This window comes from Saimiri boliviensis, chromosome 17 (assembly GCF_048565385.1).
Source record: "Saimiri boliviensis isolate mSaiBol1 chromosome 17, mSaiBol1.pri, whole genome shotgun sequence".
Lineage (NCBI taxonomy): Eukaryota > Metazoa > Chordata > Mammalia > Primates > Cebidae > Saimiri > Saimiri boliviensis.
This window is the reverse complement of record NC_133465.1, coordinates 59,240,965-59,261,912: the sequence shown is the minus strand read 5'-3', so window position 1 is coordinate 59,261,912 and position 20,948 is coordinate 59,240,965. Positions and strand designations below refer to the sequence as shown.

The 20,948-nt window shown below is 38.2% G+C and overlaps 1 protein-coding gene across 3 annotated transcripts in view; it reads right to left on the bottom strand.

The window, feature by feature from the left end:
- The window catches only part of MAP2K6 (mitogen-activated protein kinase kinase 6), a 143,562-nt gene that overhangs the window by 30,829 nt on the left and 91,785 nt on the right, over positions 1–20,948 (bottom strand). For 2 of the 3 annotated variants that reach the window (XM_074388908.1, XM_003931786.4), the window contains exons 2-7: positions 16,776–16,842; positions 5,926–5,974; positions 5,217–5,330; positions 3,717–3,836; positions 2,433–2,549; positions 1,719–1,770 (exon numbers count right to left, since the gene is read on the bottom strand). In XM_074388908.1, coding sequence (XP_074245009.1) covers positions 1,719–1,770; positions 2,433–2,549; positions 3,717–3,836; positions 5,217–5,294 — 367 coding nt within the window. In that variant the 5' untranslated portion in view covers positions 5,295–5,330; positions 5,926–5,974; positions 16,776–16,842. Of the gene's footprint in view, positions 1–1,718; positions 1,771–2,432; positions 2,550–3,716; positions 3,837–5,216; positions 5,331–5,925; positions 5,975–16,775; positions 16,843–20,266; positions 20,294–20,948 lie in introns of those variants that run through there. The other variant, XM_010342485.3, reaches the window with a different exon arrangement.

Sequence of the window (20,948 nt, the reverse complement as noted above, 5' to 3'; positions counted from 1 at the left end):
GATTAAAAATGTAAAGCATCAGAAACCCAGGTATTCTAGACCAAAGGGCAGGTTACTGAACAAGCAGCATTACAAACCAGATTTTAAATGAATTCTTTCAACTAGAAAGGTTTAACCCACCTGCCCAAATGCCCCAAAAATGAGACTATGATTATCTCTGGACAATAAATTTGAAATTACAGTTAAATTTTTCCCTCTGTGATACTTTTCACAAAGCCCATAAAATTAGAAGTTAAAGGTTATTACAAAAGCTTTAAAATTATCCTTTATAATTTTCCCTTTAAGCTGACAGATACACAAATTTCATTTTATTATTTTTATACCTTACATATATTCTCTAATATGAGTTACATATTTAATAACTGTGAAATAACCCTTCATGTTAATTTCAAAGTTGTGAATAATCAACAATCTTTTTCCTATCTGTATTCCTTCCCATTTTCTTCTCCTCATCTTCCTTCATCCTATTTTTCCAATTTTTAATAACAACCAATAATAATAGGCACACTGTGCAAGGCATTTTACATTATTTCCAAGCTTAGAGAGTTTAAGAATTACCCAAACCACAATGTCCTGTTACTTACCAACACATTTCATTCTTTTTCCCAAAGACATGGTTGAGGGTATCACTTCCTAGAAATTTCACTGACTACAATCACTAAGTGATAGCACTTACTTATTTCACATTATCTATATTACTTCTATATTTGGTACTTGATTTTTTTTTTTTTTTGACATGGAGTCTCACTTTGTCACCCAGGCTGGAGTGCCTCAGGTTCAAGCAATTCTCGTGCCTCAGCCTCCCAAGTAGCTGGAATTACAGGCACCCACCACTACACCCGACTAATTTTTGTATTTTCGGTAGATACAGGAATTTGCCATGTTGACCAAGCTGGTCTCAAACTCCTAACCTCAGGTGATCCACCCACCTTGGTCTCCCAAAATCCCGGGATTACAGGCATGAGTCATGGCACCTGGCTTGCTACTTTCATATTTCTAAGGTGGCGTTTTTTTAAATATTACTTCCCTGTAAAAATCCTGATGTATAATTTAATAAGAATATATTTTCTTCTCAGATACTTCTCAGGGCCTCTATTACATTTTAAAAGTTATTTTAAAAAATGAATAAATGTATGAATGGGTGGATAAAAGATGAATAAATGAATATGTGGATGAATGGACAACTGAAGAAATAACAGGCCAATAAGAAGGAATAAAAGGAAGGAGAAAGAGATAAATCATTTTATCCCGCCTACCGTTGTCCGAAAGGGCTCCGCTTTATACCAGAGTTTTTTACACTTTAATGTGCACAAGAATCACCTGGATATCTTGTTAAATGCATATTCCAATTTATTTGGTCTTGAGACCCATTATTCTTTTCCAACGAGCTCTCATGCGATGGCCAATACAAGATCAATTTTTATCATGTTCTCTAAAATTTCCAAAGAGGTACTCCCACAGCTCTGCTTGCTAACAAGAGTTTATAGTCAATTTGTGTATAAAATAAAGATCATGTCTTCTTCTTATGTCCTCAGCCACAATAAGGAATACTGCTTACATTGTTTGCTATCCAATCACAAAGGAAAGCCCCATAGTTCTCTTGCCTTAGATGGAAGTCAATTCTACTTCCATCCATGGGGGTTGGGGCAGGGAGGGACTCCAGGTGGAAGAAATGAACTTTATCAAAGGAACAGCCAAGGCAGCTCATGGATGCTTACCTCTATGAATGACAGACAGCTTACTGTGTAAATGTTCTAATGCTTTTACAATCTGCAAGAGAAACACAAGATAGATTTATTTATCACATCCCTGGAAAGAAATTGAAAGTTAAGTATATCAAGGTTTATTTTCCTTGGCTTTAGGTTACTGGTAAGATATTTTCTTAAATAGTGGTGGTCCTATCTAGGAAAATACACAGGAAGTTACACAAATTGGACTCCATCCACCAGAGAGGACTATATCTTATATCAGAGAGGATGTCTCCCTCATCTGTCTTGTTCACTTGCCCTCATTCTTTTTCTCTCCACCCTCCTGCGCCTGAAGAGCCATGAAGGTAGCAGACCTTCTTTCTATTTATTTTCCTCTGCTTCCTTCTATGCCTACTAGTCTTAAGAGAACACTTTAAAAATCCATAAATGAAAATCAGAATAAACTAATGTCAGAATATATACACCAGGAATGTGGTCCTAGTTGATTAATGCACCGCTTACAGTCATTTAACTTAAGAGTCTGCCAAACCAAAGCAGTGCTAGAATCTTCTACACAGTGCTTGGAAAGGAACGCATGTGTTTATCCATCCACCAATGAACTTCAACAGACATGTACAAATAGTAGCTGTGGTCCAGGTAGTATTTCTTTCTACTGAAGTATAAAGACACGTAGGAACTTTATTTCTCACATTATCCTTGCAGTAAGGCTCATAATGTACTCACAGAAACTGCTATTTTCCCTAAGATGTCCTCTGGAATTGTCTGGCCTTTATCAATAACTTGTTTGTAGAATTTATCTAGTGATGTATCCATAAGCTCCATGCAGATCCACACATCACCCTGGAGACCAATTAGTCCAGGAATTGTTTTAAAAGATGGAAAAGGGAGAAAGGAGAAAGAGAAAAAAAAAAAAAAACAGTAAACACCTGTCCTGAAAAATTAACTATTTCGTTTTTGAATTTTGCAGGGAAATAGACTGTTTTCTGTCAAGATCATAAAGGAATTTACAAATAAGCAAGGTTATCTCCAAAGAGAACACCGGTACGTAGCCGAGCAGAACCTGCATGTGATCTCCTACCCCTCAATGGAAAATTGAATCTAATTACTAACAGACACAAGCAATACAACCCCAGAAATCCAAGCCTTTACTGATATAACTCTCTAGGAGTTAGCTCTAGATGCCTACTCCATGTAGGATTTCCCACAGTAGGCACCAGCAATAGTCAGTCAAAAAGCTGGTTTTAATGAGGTGAAGCTTCATAATCCATATAATGGTAAAGTGAAAAACAGAGGTAGAGAAAAAAGATCAAAGTAAGTCTATATAGTACACAAGCAGGTTAGGTGAAGCTCATAAAGCAGTCAAAAGACCAGAATATTTCAAATTATAAGGGATCTTTGCAAATCAGTCTACAGGCAATATAGAAAGTTCTGCCAAGATAAACAAAACAAGAAAGATAGAAGAAGAGAATCTCAGCTTCTTAAAAAGGCTAACCACATTTGAAAATACCATAATGTAGGCTGGGTATGGTGGTTCACACCTGTAATCCTAGCACGTTGGGAGGTCGAGGAGGGTGGATCATCTGAGGTCAGGAGTTTGAGACCAGCCTGGCCAACATAGCAAAACCCCATCTCTACTAAAAATACAAAAATTAGCCAGTTGTGGTGGCATACACCTGTAATCCCAGCTACCCAGGAGGCTGAGGTAGGAGAATTACTGAAACCCGGGGAGCAGACGCTGTAGTGAGCTGAGATTGCGCCACTGTACTCCAGCCTGGGTGACAGAAAAAGACTCTGTCTCAAAAAAAAAAAAAAAAAAAGAAAGAAAATACCATAATTTCAATCCAACCTTGCCTCAGAGCATGTCATCATTGCATACATGTAAACCCCCCTATACAAGATGTATCAAACAAGAAAGAGCTCCATGATTGTGCGTGGCATTTATATGATCAAAGGAACTTCTTTTTCATTTACTGCTCTTCTCGGACTTCGAATTGAAGGGTCACCTACCTCCCGAAAGAGTGCGCCATAAAAGGTGACGGTGAATGGACAGTCCACCGTCCTCATGGAAATATCCAAATCCATCAGTAGCCTTTTCTGTTCCTGGCTATTTACTGTGGCTCGGATCCGCTGAATGGAAGTGCATGGAAAATGTATGGTTACTACTCTGATGATGAGGCAGGCAGGGACCTGAAGGAGTCCCATCAAAATAGTATAGTTCGTAACACAACTTCTAGCAACAACATTGTGAATATCCACCCTAAGCAATTAGCTATTTGTAACACATGAAAATAAGGAAGAATGTTACTCATTTGATTTCCTGAATAGTACTGGTAAGAAACAAATTGATACTGTTTTGGAGGGTGATAAAATGTTTTGGAATGTATTTCCAAGTTACAAAAACAATCTACTTTACTCTGTTATGTCTGTTCAGTGCAAAGAGGACATAGTATTAATTACTTTGCTGCTTATCTGGGGTCCTAAGAAAATAAAAAGCCAAAAGCTCTTCTTTGGGAACATGTAAGAGTATTTGGAGCGAACAGCAACTGTAAGAGAATTGGTACAGCTATAGGAAATAGAAGGAATTCAACAGAAATGAAGAAACCATTCATTCTTATCCCAGTGCTTCTGAGATAAATCTGTCATACTAGCAAATGTAGCCTTACAGAAACATGATTATGTCACTAAATTATAGGAGATATACAATATCACTAGGCCTTCAAACTTTTTGCCTACTTAGCAAGTCAGCAGAAGAACAGACTGGAAAATCTAAAAGATAAAAGTATTTCCATTCTTCAAAAGCAAAGAGATCCAAGTCACCTGATCATTCCTAACAATGGCCCAAATCTATTAATTCAACTAGAGATGTTAATTCCTTACAATCCTCCCAGGATCTACTCAATAATATGAAATGATTTTAAACTTCCTTTCATAGCTCAAAAACTATGCAAATTTACTCTAGATATATTTTACCCTCCTTTTTTCACAAATGGAGACAATTTTCTCTCTCAATTCTGGTTTCTTGATTTTCAGGGACAATTCTTTAAAAGCAACAAAATACAGAATAAAAGAGATTTATGAGTCATAACAGCAAAATGCAATATGTAAACTTTCATTGGGATGCGGATTTGAAAATCCAGCAAGATAAAACACACATACACACTTTGAGATGATCAAGGAAATTTTCATTTGGACTGCAGATTAGATGAAGAAAGTATCATTAATTAATTTTAAGTGCAATGCTGACATGGTAGTTTTGTAAAAACTAAAAATGGTGGAAGACTGGGTAGAGGGAGACTTAAGGGTTAAAAAAAAAAGTAGATACAACTCATACCAAAAAAAAAAGCCTTTTCTATACCTTTGGAGGAAAATACTCTTCCCTGCAAATAATCTGTTCTGTTTTACCCTACTGAAGATGGTTTTGCTTCTATTAAAAGGGCTGGTTGACAATTGAGATGGACAAACATATACACAGCAGATATAAAACATTTGGGAGAATGTCAACTCTACCTTAACTGCCATGATCTGCTCACTGGGCACGTGCCGCATTTTCTCCACCACCCCGTATGCACCTCGTCCCAGTTCCATTATAGGCTCCAGGTCATCTGCCTTCACCTCAAAGTTCTGCAAGAGAGGAAAGGAATAATGCAATGGGAAAGAGAAAAATAAGCAGAACAGAGAGCTCATTGTCCTCTATCTCATTTCTTTCAATGTTCTAAGGATTATTTCTGGGCTAGAAGATTTTCTAGCATATCAAAGCAGCCTCTGAAAGCAAGAAGCTACAAGAAGGGCCAAGAGATGTCTAGGAGCTGCCACAGTAGCCCACCTGCTTGTCCCACGCAATACAGAAACCCAACTTTGACTCAGCTTGCCAATTGCTCAGTTGAAGTATTACACTGCAATTCTTTAGCCATGACCCTTCATTCTGTCTGTAACCCATTATCGACTGATGGCAAATAGATTATGTCTGAACTTTAAGAAATGCCCTCCCAAGAGAATCATCTGCTCTCTAAATAGCTTCCATCAAAACCACAACAGCCTGATTTCAATTCAACATTTTTTCAAAATAGCAAAAACTTTACATACCACTTCCTTTTAAATGCAAACTTTTTTTTTTAACCCATCCCCTGACAGCATGCTAGGGAAAATACACTTTTCAGTCAGAAAGCATACATATAAAATGGCCAAGGTATTAGCTGGCAGACATGATTTTTCTTACCTGATTTCCAATAGAAATGCAAGCCTTGGAGTCTAAATCTCGAGGTGGCCTAAGAAAGACAAGGGGGGAAGGAAAAAACATAAACTATGGAGTCCACTGTGTCCTTTCCAGATCACATGCCACTGGGGATGTTTCTCCTTAAGAAGAAAGTGGAAGTTCATGAGTAAACTCAAGCAGCATATGAGTGTGAATAAGAGGGGATTTGAAATAAATTATTTTGGGGTTTAAATTACTTAATCTCTTTGGGGCTACATTTCTCCTTTAACATGGGGATATTAACATACCTACATTGTGAAGCAGAAATGAGTATTAAATGAGATAATACAAGTAAAATGCTTAGCAGAATGTTTGGCATACAGTAAACATCTAATTCATATGAGCTACATATGTGCAATTATATAGATTGGGGTGCCCAACCCCAAAGCCACAGACTAATACCAGTCAGCAGGAGATGAGTGGTGGGTGAAGGAGAGAAGCTTCATCTGTACTTACAGCTACTCCCCATTGCTCACATTACCACCTGAGTTCCATCTCCTGTCAAATCAGCAGTGGCATTAGATTCTCATAGGAGCACAACCCCTATTGTAAACTGTGCATACGAGGGATCTAGGTTGCCTACTCCTTATGAAAATCTAATGCCTAATGATCTGTCACTGTCTCCCATCACCCCAAGATGGGACCGTCTAGCTGCAGGATAACAAGCTCAGGGCTCCCATTGATTCTATATTATGGTGAGTTGTGTCATTATTTCATTATGTATTACAATGTAATCATGATAGAAATAAAGTGCACAATAAATATAATGTGCTTGAATCATCCCAAAACCATCCCCCAACTCAGTCCAGGGAAAAGGTCTTCCGCAAAACCAATCCCTGGTGCCAGAAAGGCTGGGAACTGCTGATATAGATCATTGTGATATAGCAGTAAGTCTAAAACTTCTTTCATCCAAGAGCACCGATGTATATAATTATTCCACCACACATCTCACAATTGTTTTAAGAAACAAATAGTAATGGCATATGTTGTGTTAAGTCACAAAATTCATAGAAATAGGAATTTCAAATCTAGTCCCTTCTTTTACAGATGGACAGAGGTCCAGAGAGGTGAAGTGACTCCCCTCAGCCCACAGCTGCCCCAGGTCTCCTGACTTCCAGCTCTGCATTCTATCTACTCTACCAGGCTGTCACATCAAGCCCAGCAATATTTTTACCATACATAGTACACATACACAATTCCAGTGTCCTCTTAGGAGCCAGAGGTTTGCTGATTTTGTTTCTATAGTCACTTCCTGAGTATTTATTTCTACTACTTCAGTGATCTCTCCAGTGGTATCAATCTACTTAAGAGAAAAATGTTTGGCTTTGGCTGTCCACAGAACTAGGAGCTCAGACAAGCATTTTCCTAAAACAAATGTACCAAAAGTAGTACAATAAACATAGCAAATGCCGGCTGGGTGCGGTAGCTCACAGCTGTAATCCCAGCACTTTGGGAGGCCAAGGCCAGTGGATTATCTGAGGTCAGGAGTTTGAGACCAGCCTGGCTGACATGGTGAAATGCCACGTCTACTAAAAATACAAAAATCAGCCAGGCATCGTGGTGTGCTCCTGTAATCCCAACTACTCAAAAGGTTGAGGCAGGAGAATCGCTTGAACCCAGGAGGCTGAGGTTGCAGTAAGCCAAGATCGTGCCATTGCACTCCAGCCTGGGTGACAGAGTGAGACTCCCTGTCTCACAAAAGAAAAAGAAAAAGAAAAACATAGCAAATGCCAAGAAACATATTGTTAATGTGATCATACGAAAAGAACAACTAAAGGCTAAAAACAAAAGAATCCTGGTGCTGTCAAAAAAAAGAGAGTGAGCAGAGAGGTATAGACTAAGTTTCTCTGGAAGTGCATTCCATGCCAGAAAAAGGCAAAGGAAAATGGAAAGAGACAGGAAAAGGGAAGGATGAAAAGGAGAGGGAAGAGAATCCTTTGCCAATGAGATTTTTTTTCCCAACTGTCAGGTATTATGATTCTAACTCTTCTGCTGAAATTAAATACATAAATATAATTTAAAAGTAGCAATACAGGCCAGGTGCAGTGGCTCACACCTGTAATCGCAGCACTTTGGGAGGCCAAGGCAGGTGAATCACCTAAGGTCAGAAGTTCAAGGCCAGCCCAGCCAATGTGGAGGCCGAGGTGGATGGATCACCTGAGGTCAGGAGTTCATGGTAAAACCTCATCTCTACTAAAAATACAAAAATTAGCCAGGTGTGGTGGTGGGAGCCTGTAATTCTAGCTACTTGGGAGGCTGAGATAGCAGAATCACTTGAACCTGGGAGGCACAGGTTGCAGTGAGCTTAGATCGCACCACTGCATTCCAGCCTGAGTGACAAGAGCCAAGACTTGGTCTCGAAAAATGAAACAAAACAAACCCCTCCCTCAAAAAAAGGAGGAATACAAATACAGATATAAACATGACTCTAAGATTTTAACAGCAAGCCTTCTCTCACCTTAAAATCCTTTTGGAATACATAGACTACTCAAGATTTTTTTTTTTTTTTTTTGAGACGGAATTTCGCTCTCGTTACCCAGGCTGGAGTGCAATGGCGCGATCTCGGCTCACCGCAACCTCCGCCTCCTGGGTTCAGGCGATTCTCCTGCCTCAGCCTCCTGAGTAGCTGGGATTACAGGCACATGCCACCATGCCCAGCTAATTTTTTGTATTTTTAGTAGAGACAGGGTTTCACCATGTTGACCAGGATGGTCTCGATCTCTCGACCTCGTGATACACCTGCCTCGGCCTCCCAAAGTGCTGGGATTACAGGCTTGAGCCACCGCGCCCGGCGACTACTCAAGTTTTTTATACGAACTTAAAACTGGGGACTTAGAGGGACAGAGAGAAAAACAACACAAAACAAACAACACACACACACACACACACACACACACACACACACCCCTCATAAACAAAAGTGATGTGTTTATATACCTTGTGTTTCTGAGCAGGGAATTTTCCTTCAGAAAAGGTTTCTAGAAGAATCAAATTTCTAAAACTCTAATTCCTCTTTCTAAAGATTTCTAAAGCTGGTTTGTTTTTTTTTTCAGTTGTCACAATTTGCTTGTGCTAATTCATAATGGCAATTTGAAATGAAGGCAAATATGACTTGAAATGTGACTAATATAAACCATAAAAAATCCCTTGCAATTATTCAACACCCCCCCTTTTTTTTTGAGATGGAGTCTCACCCTGTTACCCATGCTGGAGTGCAGTGGCGCAATCTCGGCTCACTGCAATCTCCACCTCCCAAATTCAAGCAATTCTCCTGCCTCAGCCTCCCAAGTAGCTGGGATTACAGGTGCCTGCCACCATGCCTGGCTAATTGTTGTACTTTTAATAGAGACAGCGTTTTGCCATGTTGGTCAGGTTGGTCTCAAACTCCTGACCTCAAGTGATCCAGCCTCCCAAAGTGCTGGAATTACAGGCATGAGTCACCACATCTGGCCTGTATGCCTGCTTTTTTATTTTATTTATGTATTTAATATCAGCAGAAGGGTTAGAATCATATAGTAGCAGCTGGAATTACAGCCACCACACGCAGCTACCACCTTGACTTTTTAAAAGTATAAAGCAACAGAAAGGTCACTAATTATTTGGAGCTGCCACTGTTTTCTTGCCATCCAATGAGGTTACTGAATATGATCTCTTCCAAGTCTAAAATTCTTATATTGTATGTATATATATATATATATATATATATATATATATATATACACAGACATATATATATATATATATATATACCAAGGCTCAGCAAATTATAGCCTGTGATACAGCTAAGAATGACTTTTCCAAATTTAAATGCTTGTAAAAAACAAAAAATAAACAACAGCATCCTCTGTGGCCCATGTAGCCTAAAATATTTACTATCTTGCCTTTAAAAAAAAAAAAAAAGTTTGTTGACCTTGGCTCTATACTAACCTTGTATTACCCCTGGACCTAATAGAAGGATATGGTGCCATTTTCTAGATTAAGAAAAATGAAACCCAGAAAAGCTGAGTGATTTTCTGAAGCCATACAGTCATCAACAGAGCTGAAAATAAAACTCAGTCACCTGAATCTCAGCCTTGATTTAAGGAGGAGAAAGAGGAAGAGGAGAAGAAAATATAAAAAACTGGGCTAAGAGTTTTTACCTGCTGTCATGATTCCCATCGAGGCAGATTGAATACAAGGAACTTGCTCCCAATACCTGGCCTCCTCTAATGAAAATGATCAATTCACCCACACTGCAGGCCCTTGGGCTCATCAAGTGGGCCAAAAACATCAAACGATGGGGCCAAGACTGACAAATCAGATTGGATTAGTTGACGTTGTGCTCTGTCCAGGGCTAGGCATATTAGTTTGCCAGGGGCATTGCAATTCTACAGGAAGTTTATACTGTGGGTAGATGTTCTCTGCCACTTATTCAATATTTTAGTCCTCTGGGGAAAGAACCAAGCTTATTACAAAAATTCTTCCCCTGGAAGACCAAAGGTCTTCCAAAGGTCACCTAGTATTCATTTTTTATATGAACAACCAGCTTTGGTTTAGTATGATAATTATTCATTTATAATTTTATATGAGGAATCAGTTCACTGGTTATTATCCCAATTATTATTCATTTACTCAGAAATATTTATTAAGGACGTATTGGGGCAAAAGACTGTGCAAGACCACTTGCATAAAATAGCTTCCTTAATTTTTACAATTCTCAGAGGTATTAATAATAGAGGTATTATTACCTCTATTGAAATAGAATAGGGTATGAATTGAAATCGAGGTAATACTACTTCTATTAAAACCTCTTTCAACAATTAATATTGAAAGTGACTAAATAATTTAAGAACACTCAGAGAGACAATGAAATGAGAACCCACAGCTGCACCATGATGACTTCTCCTACACAGTATGCTATAAAGAATCCTACCTCTCATTTAACTAGTCATAAACTGTTTGGTCACAGCCTCTACCAGTCTGATGTGTGGCTAAGAGCACGTAATTGAGAGTCAGAGATTCCTGAGCTTATATGCTAGCTTTCCCACTGAGAAGCTGTACAAAAATACTAACTTGAAGCTACCTTTCACTGAGCAATTACAATGGACCAGACACTACACTTGACATTGATATGGATTATAACAATCTAATCCTCATAACAGCAACATCACTGTTATTCCCAGGTTTTGTTTCTTTATTTTTTGAGATGGAGTCTCACTCTATCAGCCAGGCTGGAGTGCAATGGCAGGATCTCAGCTCACTGTGACCTCTGCCTCCTGGGTTCAAGCAATTCTCCTGCCTCAGACTCGCAAGAAGCTGGGATTACAGGTGCCCACCATCACGCCTGGCTAATTTTTTGTATTTTTAGAAGAGGAAACTAAGGCTTAGCACATTTAGATATTTTGCCTAAGGTATTCAACTAGTGAAGTTTAGATCCCAAATATAAACCTAAGCATTCTGGCTCCAGACCCTGAACTCTTACCCACGAAGCTATGCTCAATAGCTTGGAGCAAAGCACCTGACCCTTACATCGTTCTGTTTGTTCACATGTCAAAGAGAGTAACAAAAACTGGCTCTGAGTTTCTTGTGATGGTTAAATAAAATAATATGAACTAGCATCAAACTGATTTAGAATTAGTTACTATCAATCAAGGAAAGAAACAGCTCACATTCACATCGGTAGCTCAAAGAAAGAGCTCAAACAGAGGGGCCACACACGTTGAACTCAGGAGAATGAAGGTTTGTCAAAAGCTATTTATTTTTGTGAAGCGCAGCAGAAGGAGGCAGGGTATGAATGGGAAGAAATCACGAAGCCAGCCTTCAAAAATTGCCAAGAAATACACAAAATATGGGAGCTACTTCTTCAGGAGTACAAATTTAAGCCTCAATATTAAAATAATAACAAGGAGACTCTTTGAGCTAGAGTGGTATACTCTATAATAATGAAGTGATGCTTTTTGCTTCACACAGTGAAACAGATAAGTATATTCACAATATATCCTATTAATACCATACGAGGGAAAAACAAAATACAAACTGTTTTTATCCTTGTTTATACCAAGAAAGGGATTATAGAAGCCTTCCAAAATTCAAAAAATTTATAAAATTAAATTAACATATAATTTATGCTATAATGTAAACTAATATAAAAGGTAAAGAATAAAAATTTTAAGAGGAAGGGACATAAAACTGCTGGTAGGTTGATATAAGAATAAATCCCAAAGGAAATAGTAAAAATAAAACCAGAAAGCAATAAAATTGAAAACAGGAAAATAAAGCTGGTTCTTCAAAAGAAAAAAAGTCAATAAAGTTGACAAACCTCATGTAAAACTGACAAATTTGACAGCAGAAGACACAAATTATCAGTATCAGGGGAAAAAAAACAAACAGAAAAAGGATGTCACAATAGATTATGCAGCCATTTAAAGATAGGCAGGAAACAGTGTGAACAATTTTACTCTCATAAATGTGACAACTTGGAAGAAAGGGACCAACTCCTCAAAACCACATGCTACCAAAACTCAGCCATGATGAAAGAGATAAGCTGAACAGTCCTACAACTATTTAAGAAATTGGTATTGTAATTAAAAAGTCCTAGAAAAAAAAAAATCCAGGCTAATTTTCTTTCATTGTAGAATTTTAGCAAACGTGCAAAGAAGAGTTACCACCAATTTTATACAGTGTCTACCAAAAAATAGAAGCAACACTTACCAATTAATTTTTTTAGGTCATTATTACCTTAATACTAAAACTAGAAAATAATAGCACGAGAGAAAAACTAAATAAACTACCATAGACCAACATCTCCCAAAGGCCTAGAAACAAAAAATCCTCAACAAAATTTTAGCAAATTGAATCTAACAATGCACAAAAAAATATATACCATAACTAACTGAAATTCATTTGGGATATAAAAGGCTAGCTCAGTACATAAAAATGAATCGATGTAATCTGCATATCAACAGAACAAAGAAGAAAAATTTTACTATCATATCAACTAATGCAGAGAAAGCATTCAACAAAATTCAATACCCATTCATAATAAAAATTCTCAGGCAGGGCACATTGGCTTACATCTGTAATCTCAGCACTTTGGGAGGGCCAAGGAGGACAAATTGCTTGAGCCCATGAGTTTAAGACCAGCCTGGGCAATATGGTGAAACCCCTATAAAACATAAAAAAATTAGCCGGGCCTGGTGGCATCTGCCTGTAGTTCCAGCTACTTTGGAGGCTAAGATGGGAGGATCACTTGAGTCAGGGGAGGCTGGGACTGCAGCGAGCCATGATCACACCACTGCACTCCAGCCTGGGTGACAGAGTAAAACCCTGTCTCAAAAAACAAATAAATGAAAAAACAGGTTTTTATATAGTTGGGAACCTTTTCAACCTCATAAATAACAGCTACAAAAATCCTACAGTTAGCTTTATACTTAACAGTGAAAGACTAAATGCTTTCCCTCTAAAATGGAGAACAAGGCAAGTCTGGCCTGCTCTCATCAACCTTATTGACAAAGGATTGGACATTCTTGCCACTTCAACAAGGCAAGGAAAAAAAAGTAAAAATCAAAGTAAAGATTGGAAAGGAAGAAATAAAACTATCTCTGTTTACAGATGCCATGATTGTCTACATAGAAAACCCTAAGGATTCTATGAAAAGCCCCTAGTACTAATAAGTGATTTTAGTAAACTCACAGAATACAAAATCAATACAGAAAAATCTATTGCATTTTTATATACTGACAATGAACAAGTGAAAAACAAGCTCACAAATCAAATTCCACTTAAAATTTGCTCCAAAAAAAAAACTTAGGTATAAATTTTAACAAAACCTAATATTGAGTAATTGTATTATAAAAATGCTGATGAAAGAAATAAAATTTTTAAAGTTTAAGAAACATACCATGTTTGTAGATTGGAAGAATCAATGTAGTAAAAATGTCAATTCTCCCTAAATTGATCTATAGGGTAAACACAATTCCCACTAAAATCTCAGTAGTTTCTTTGTGGACATAGACAAGCTTATTCTAAAACGTATATGAAAATAGGTCTTAGAATAGTCAACATAATTCTGAAAGAGAACAGAGTGAGAGGAATCATTTTTCCCTGTTACGACTTACTATACAGCGGTAGTAATCAAGATAGTGTGATATTGGCAGAGGGACAGACATATAAATCAGTGGAACAGAATACAGAATTCAGAAATAAATTCAAACACATATGCCCAATTGATATTTGGCAAAGGAGCAGAAGCAATTCAGTGGAGGAGGGATAGCCTTTTCAACAAACGGTGCTAGAATAACTGGTAACCCACTGGCCAAAGAAATAAAGCTCAACCTAAACTCATACCTTGAACAAAAATTAACTCAAAATGGACCATGAGCTTAAATGTAAAATGCAAAACTACAGAACTTCTAGACAGATCTAGGACTAGGCAAAGGGTTCTTAGACTTATTATCAAAAGCATGATCTGTAAAAGTAATAATTAATACATTAAACTTCACCAAAATTAAAAGCTTTTGCTCTGTGAAAGATCCTGCTAAATGAATAAAAAGACAACTTACCAACTGAGACAAACATTTTCATATCACATATCTGACAAAGTCCTTGTAACCAGAACATATAAATAACTCTCAAAAGTAAACAATAAAAAGAATCTAATTAGGCAATGGGCAAAAGATTTGCATTAGCCAATAGAGAAATTGCAAATTAAAACTACATATATGTCACTATACATTTGAATGAAAAATACTGATAAAACCAATTGCTGGCAGAGATCCAGAAAAATTGGATTATTCAGACATTATTGATGAGAACATAAAATGGCACAATTACTCTGGCCAATGGTTCAGCAGTTCTTTCAAAACTAAAGATGGGATTACCATATAACCCAGCAATTGTACTATTGGGCATATATATCAGAGAAATGAAGACTTATTCTCATGCAGGAACTTATGCATGAATGATCATAACAGCTTTATTCAGAATAGTCAAAAATGAAAAACTGCCCATATCTCCTTCAAAGGCTGAAGTGTTGAACAAACTGTGGTATAACCATACCATAAATGGGTACTTGGCAATAAAATGGAACAAACTATCAATGCATGCAATTACTTAAGTGAACCTCAATAAAGTTACGCTGAACCAAAAACAAAACTCAGAAAAACATGCATTATTTCATTTATATCACAATCATGAAATAACAAAATGGCAAAGGAGAACAGATTAGTGGTTGCCAGGGATTAAGGACGGAGATGGGGAGAAGTGGGTATGACTATAAGAGGATAACATGAAAGAGTCTTGTAATGTTGCTGTAGTGAAGTATCTTGATAATAACAGTACTTAGGCAAGACACATGTCATAAGCTTTATAGAGCTATACACATGCACACACACACACACACACACACACACAAGTGAATGCTTGCATAGCTGGCAAAATTGACTAAGTTCTAGGATTCCCACGACTGCCACGTTCTTGATCTTGAATGTACTATAGTTGTGTAAGATGTTAACGTGGGATGGAGGGTAGTCTGGCATGGCCTGGGGAAAGAGATTTAGGGGACTTCTCTGTACATTTCTTTGCAACCTCCTGTTAGTCTACAATTATTTCAAAATAAAAAGTTTTAAAAGTATATCCCATAAATTTCTTTTCAGGTAGTAAAAGTAGGCCACATATTAGACTCTAAGCTCATGAGAAACCAGTCAGAGAAGAAACAATAACAATCACACAGTTCAAAGTTCTACAGGTTAAAAAAAAAAAAAAAAAAAAAAAAAAGCCAATTGACAGCAAGTATGGGAAGAAAGATCTTCCTCCTGCAGATTCTAATGAAAGGAACATTCTGTCTTGAGTTTAGACTCTTTAGCTACAGTCCAGAACCCTGAAGAATAGCCGTCCACTCTACTTTGTCCTTAAAAATTCTCCAGTGGAAAGTTTCTGTATACTGCTTCAGGCAACGCAAGGACCAATGGCTTCAACAAAGACTTACAACAGACATGATCCCATTTCAGAGCACATTCCAACAACAGGCGGTGGACTTTCTGATAGCAGATCACAGCTAAGATCAAAACCCACTACAAAGGGAGGCACTTTTGTAGACATTGAACAAAAGCCTTAACAACTCACTTCTCCATTGGGATGCCCTCTCTTTGCCCTTGCCCTGTCTCTCTAACACCTCTATTGTGATTTGTTTCCTTGGAATTTCCATTTCTTTCATGCAGATGCCTTGATACACGGTTGTACATCCAGCTGGACAGGAAGTACCTTTCCCACCACACAAAGAGACAGAAAAAAAAAAGCAAAAAGGAGGTTCACAGAGAGAATGTCCTTCACACGGTGTCCCTCACTAGGACTTGAACTGACTTAGGGATTTGGGCCAAAACCTCAGCTAATAAAAAAGTGTTCCTTTACCTCATTCTTCCTTCTGTTTATATAAGACAGGATCTAAGTGTCAGGATGTGGGTCCTCACCAAATACCATCTTTCCATCTCAACCCAAGTTTTATAGTAGTGGCTTTCACAGGGATTTGCTTGTTTGCTCCAATCTACAGGGAAAAGGCAAGGAAGTCCACATCCAGGGGCCTTTCTGGCCTTATGTAGAACCCCATCCACCAAATATATCTGACATTCAATTCTGACTCAACCAATTACTTAAGATGCTGAGTTCAAAACCACCCACTCAAAATAGACTGACTGATGAGGTATGATTATTTCCGATCTCAGAACATTGAGTAAATGGCTCGCCCCTTAAAGGCCTCTTTTAAAGTCCAAAACTGAATCCCCAGGGGAAACCTGTAAAGTATAAGGATTTGTATTAAGATGATGATCTTGCCAACTTACGTGGAACTGGTCTGAGGTTGTTCAAATGCTTCTTTTGGAATTTTAAGGCCAGGGTTTCGCTTCTTACCTACGGGGGAAAGATACAAGGAAAAAGTTAAGGACTATATCATAGCAAGAGAGCCGAGTCGGAAACTGCAGCAAAGGAAAAGAGCTGACCTGCGCATGCAGCTCTCATGTCTCCATTCAAAGCACCAGTTCCTACCCAGAAAGTCTGTGAGTGTTGAGAACCCAAGTACCAGGTAGAACGGAGTTTCCCAAATACAGACTGTGGTCATGAATGAGGTTTTTCATCAGTCCAGACTGCAAACATCAGGATAAGAATGCCAACTCTCTTTTCCTAGGAAGTTCTACCCTTTCTCTCCACTGAGAGTTTGTCATTGCAAATTATTTTTTCTCTTTTCTTTTTTGTTTCTTTTCTTTTTTTCTTTTTTTTTCTTTTTCTTTTTCTTTTTTTTTTTTTTTTTGAGACAGTCTTACTCTGTCACCTAGGCTGGAGTGCAGTAGTGCAATCTCGACTCACTGCAACTTCTGCCTCCTAGATTCAAGCGATTCTCCTGCCTCAGCCTCCCGAGTAGCTGAGATTATAGATGTGTGCCACCATGCCCAGCTAATTTTTGTATTTTAGTAGAGACAAGGTTTCAACATGGGCAGGCTGGTCTCAAACTCCTGACCTCAGGTCATCTGCCGGCCTTGGACTCCAAAAGTGCTGGGATTACTACACCCAGCCTATGAGCCACCACGCCTGGCCTTTTTGTTTTTTACACTATAATCGTGATGGCAGACACTTGGTCACAGCTTTTTTTTTTTCCTTTTTAGTGTCAGTAAAGGGTAGTCACCCTTATCTCAGTATCCCACTATTTTCTAAATTGATCTGTTAACAACTATGAGAGTTAGCAATGGAAACAGAATAAAAAATACTTTTCCACTGTTCTGCCCTCCTCTTTTCTCAACTACCTGCTGTAATTTGAAAAACCTGAGAGGGATAGAGCAATACTTATTTACATTTGCCATGTTCCAAAAAGGATTAGGATAGCAGATAGGCTTATGCAAGAAGGTTAGCACTTCTTGGGCCTGATGGAAATGTAACTTGATGTTGTTCATACCTGTGCTGAAATTACAAGAGTATTTGGCTCAAATACTTTTGTTGATGCGTAAAAAAGAACAGACTGAGAAATGCCAGCTCAGGAAGCAGATCAGAGCAAACAAGGGCCTGAGGTTTTCCTTGTCCAAGGAGATCCTGTGTCTCTTTGCACTTGGCAGGGGAAACCAAGGGAGAGCTGGATAAGATGGTTGGAAAGAATGCTACCTCCTTTCCCACCTCTTCTCCACATTGCAGATGACCACTCAGAGATAATACAAGTCCTGGATATGACCCTGGATAGATCCTGAAACTGCAAAGAAACAGGAAATCAACTAAAGTGGCTGGGCATGGTTGCTCACACCGGTAATCCTAACACTTTAAGAGGCCAAGGTGGGTAGATCATGAGGTCAGGAGTTTCAGACCAGCCTGGCTAACATAGTGAAACCCCATTTCTACTAAAAATACAAAAATTAGCCAGGCGTAGTGGCAGGCACCTGTAATCCCAGCTACTTAGGAGGTAGAGGCAGGAGAATCACTTGAACCCGGGAGGTGGAGGTTGCAGTGAGCCGAGATTGTGCCATTGTGCTCCAGCCTGGGTGACAGTGTGAGACTCTGTCTCAAAAAAAAAAAAAAAAAAAAAAAGGAAGAAAGAAAAAAGAAAAGAAAATAAATCAACCAAAGTAACCTCCTTGCAGAAAACTGACATCTAAAGATGTGAGTGACTTGCTTCACATCACAGAGGCCAGCAGTGACCCATTCAGAATCAGAATCCAGGTCTCCTGACACCCAGGTGCGAGTTCTTGCTGCTATCCTGCAATAGAAGATGTTTAGAGATGACCAGAGAGAGAGCAGTTGAGAGGAACATGGGATCTTGAGTTTTAAAATACCCAGCTGACTGATTCTTCTATGCACCAAGCAACTTCTGGAATCACTTTTCATCTGACTCTCTTACTTTTCTCAATTGTAAAATAAGGAAGTAACATCAATACCCACCTCCCTGGACTGATTTGAAAATCAAAGCAGATAATATATATGAAAGAACATTTAAGTAGCTAGCTGTTAATTAGACTCATAGAGGGAAACAATCAGTAATGTCTCATTTCTTTAAAAGTTATTTGAAAAATTCATGAAGAGAACTGGCCACATTATCACAGCCCAATATAATGTATAATGAAATTTTTTCTTTCTCTTCCTTCAGAATCCAAAATTAGATCAATTCTGCCAAGCCGTATAAAGCCAGGAAAAAAAATACGCTTGGCAGTAACCAGCCTAGAGAAAGCCTTTTAGGACCACCTTCAGAATAACAGACTTTCTCAATTCTCTCCTCATTTGGGTTTACCTATGTATTTTATAAGGTTCAAAACTCACCATTCACTTTCCTGCTCTTGGAACTCAAACAGCTGTTAGGAATGTTACTAAATTAGTCAGTTATTGACATTACATAGAGCTTCCCTATGTACCAGGAGCTATGCTAGGTGCTGGACCCAGTTATGAGAATCCAAATAGATGTATAGCCTAATGTCAAAAATTCTCATCCATGGGCATCAGCCAAACAGACAGGGAATGTTATTTTCAGTGAAATTCTTCAGTGAGGAATGAATGACAGATTCAACTTGCTTAGATAACTGTAAAGATAACTACATGCAGATTCCAGTACAGATGACAGATAATTCAGGTAATCCTACAGTTCTCTCAAAGAAAACAAAAACTAAAGTAACATATATTTTGCCTATGAAAATGGGTCTCCAGTTGCCACTTAGGCAAACCAAAAGCAGAATTTACTCTTAAATTCCTACATCTTTCTCTTCCTCATTTCTAACTCAATTCTTTTAAGACAGATGTAAAGAGAAATAGCTCTTTGTTAAGAAACCCCCTTTGAAAAACCTTAATACAGCAATTAATTAGTAGCAATTCTTAACAGCAATTAACTATTACACCATAACTTAAATCATTGAAACATCTATACAAAGAAAGAGTAAAGAAGACTGAAAGTTTTTGGCAAAGACACCAAAGGAATAAAAGATCAAAATAAGCATAAAGTCTTCCAAGTGGGAGAAGGCCCTTGATTCTCTCCCCAGATCACTTCTACACCCAGCCACCTCCCTTAATCCCCAAATCAACATCACTCTTACCCTGAATTTACTGCCTCCTTGTTGAAATTGCCAGCCTCCTATCTCCAGACTCTAAACCCTTGACTATATATAAGTTGGACATCTGTATGTCTTAAACCTAGTATTTCCAAATATACCAACTCCTTAGAACAACAAGAAAAAAAAAAAAAAACAGATCCAGAAGACACAAAACCTAGTTGAATTACAGTGTTAGAAAATACTCTGCCTTCACATTAAAAAGTAGATCAAATAAAATAAAAATCACAAGCACACAGAGCAACATTCTGTAATTCACTTACTTGCCCATCTGTGACAGAGCTGCACAATGAGAGTTCAGCAGAGGCGACTCTGATGAGGTTTCCAAGGCTGCAAGGAAGGCCAGCAGAGGAAAACCCCACAGAAGTCATTCTTCACTTAGCTCCAAAGACCACACTTCAGCAAGAAGAAACAGAACTGAACAGACTCCACCCCTCCTCTTGTTCAGATGGCAGCAAACCTCTGCAAGTTTATTGTTTCCAGGAAATTGCAGCTTCGGGAAGGAAGAAGGGACATGGGTCTATGTGGACACCTAGGCGTGACATTAATCATTAACCCAACTTGGAGGAATAAATCTATAAAGTAATTCTGGACAGGACTGTGTTCTGCAGTCTTTCTATAAATGCCTCTTTCATTTCTTAAAAGAAAGAAAAACAATATGTGGTCAGTTTCCAGCTGTGTTTACATCACAGCAATCTGTTCCCCCAGGAAGGCAGCCAACACCTGACGCTAACATTGAACACTGTTAAAAAAAAAAAAAAAAAAAGGGAGGGAGCACTATGAATAATAAAGCTAAGTGGCCAACTATGTTCCACGGACTTTTTCTTTGATATTCCAAAGCAAAGCAGAAAAAAAGGGCTTTCTATGATGTCACATGCTAGCAACAAGCCTTCTCAGAATGAGAGAATTCTGTATATTTCTGCAGATCAAAACAAGCCTCGACTG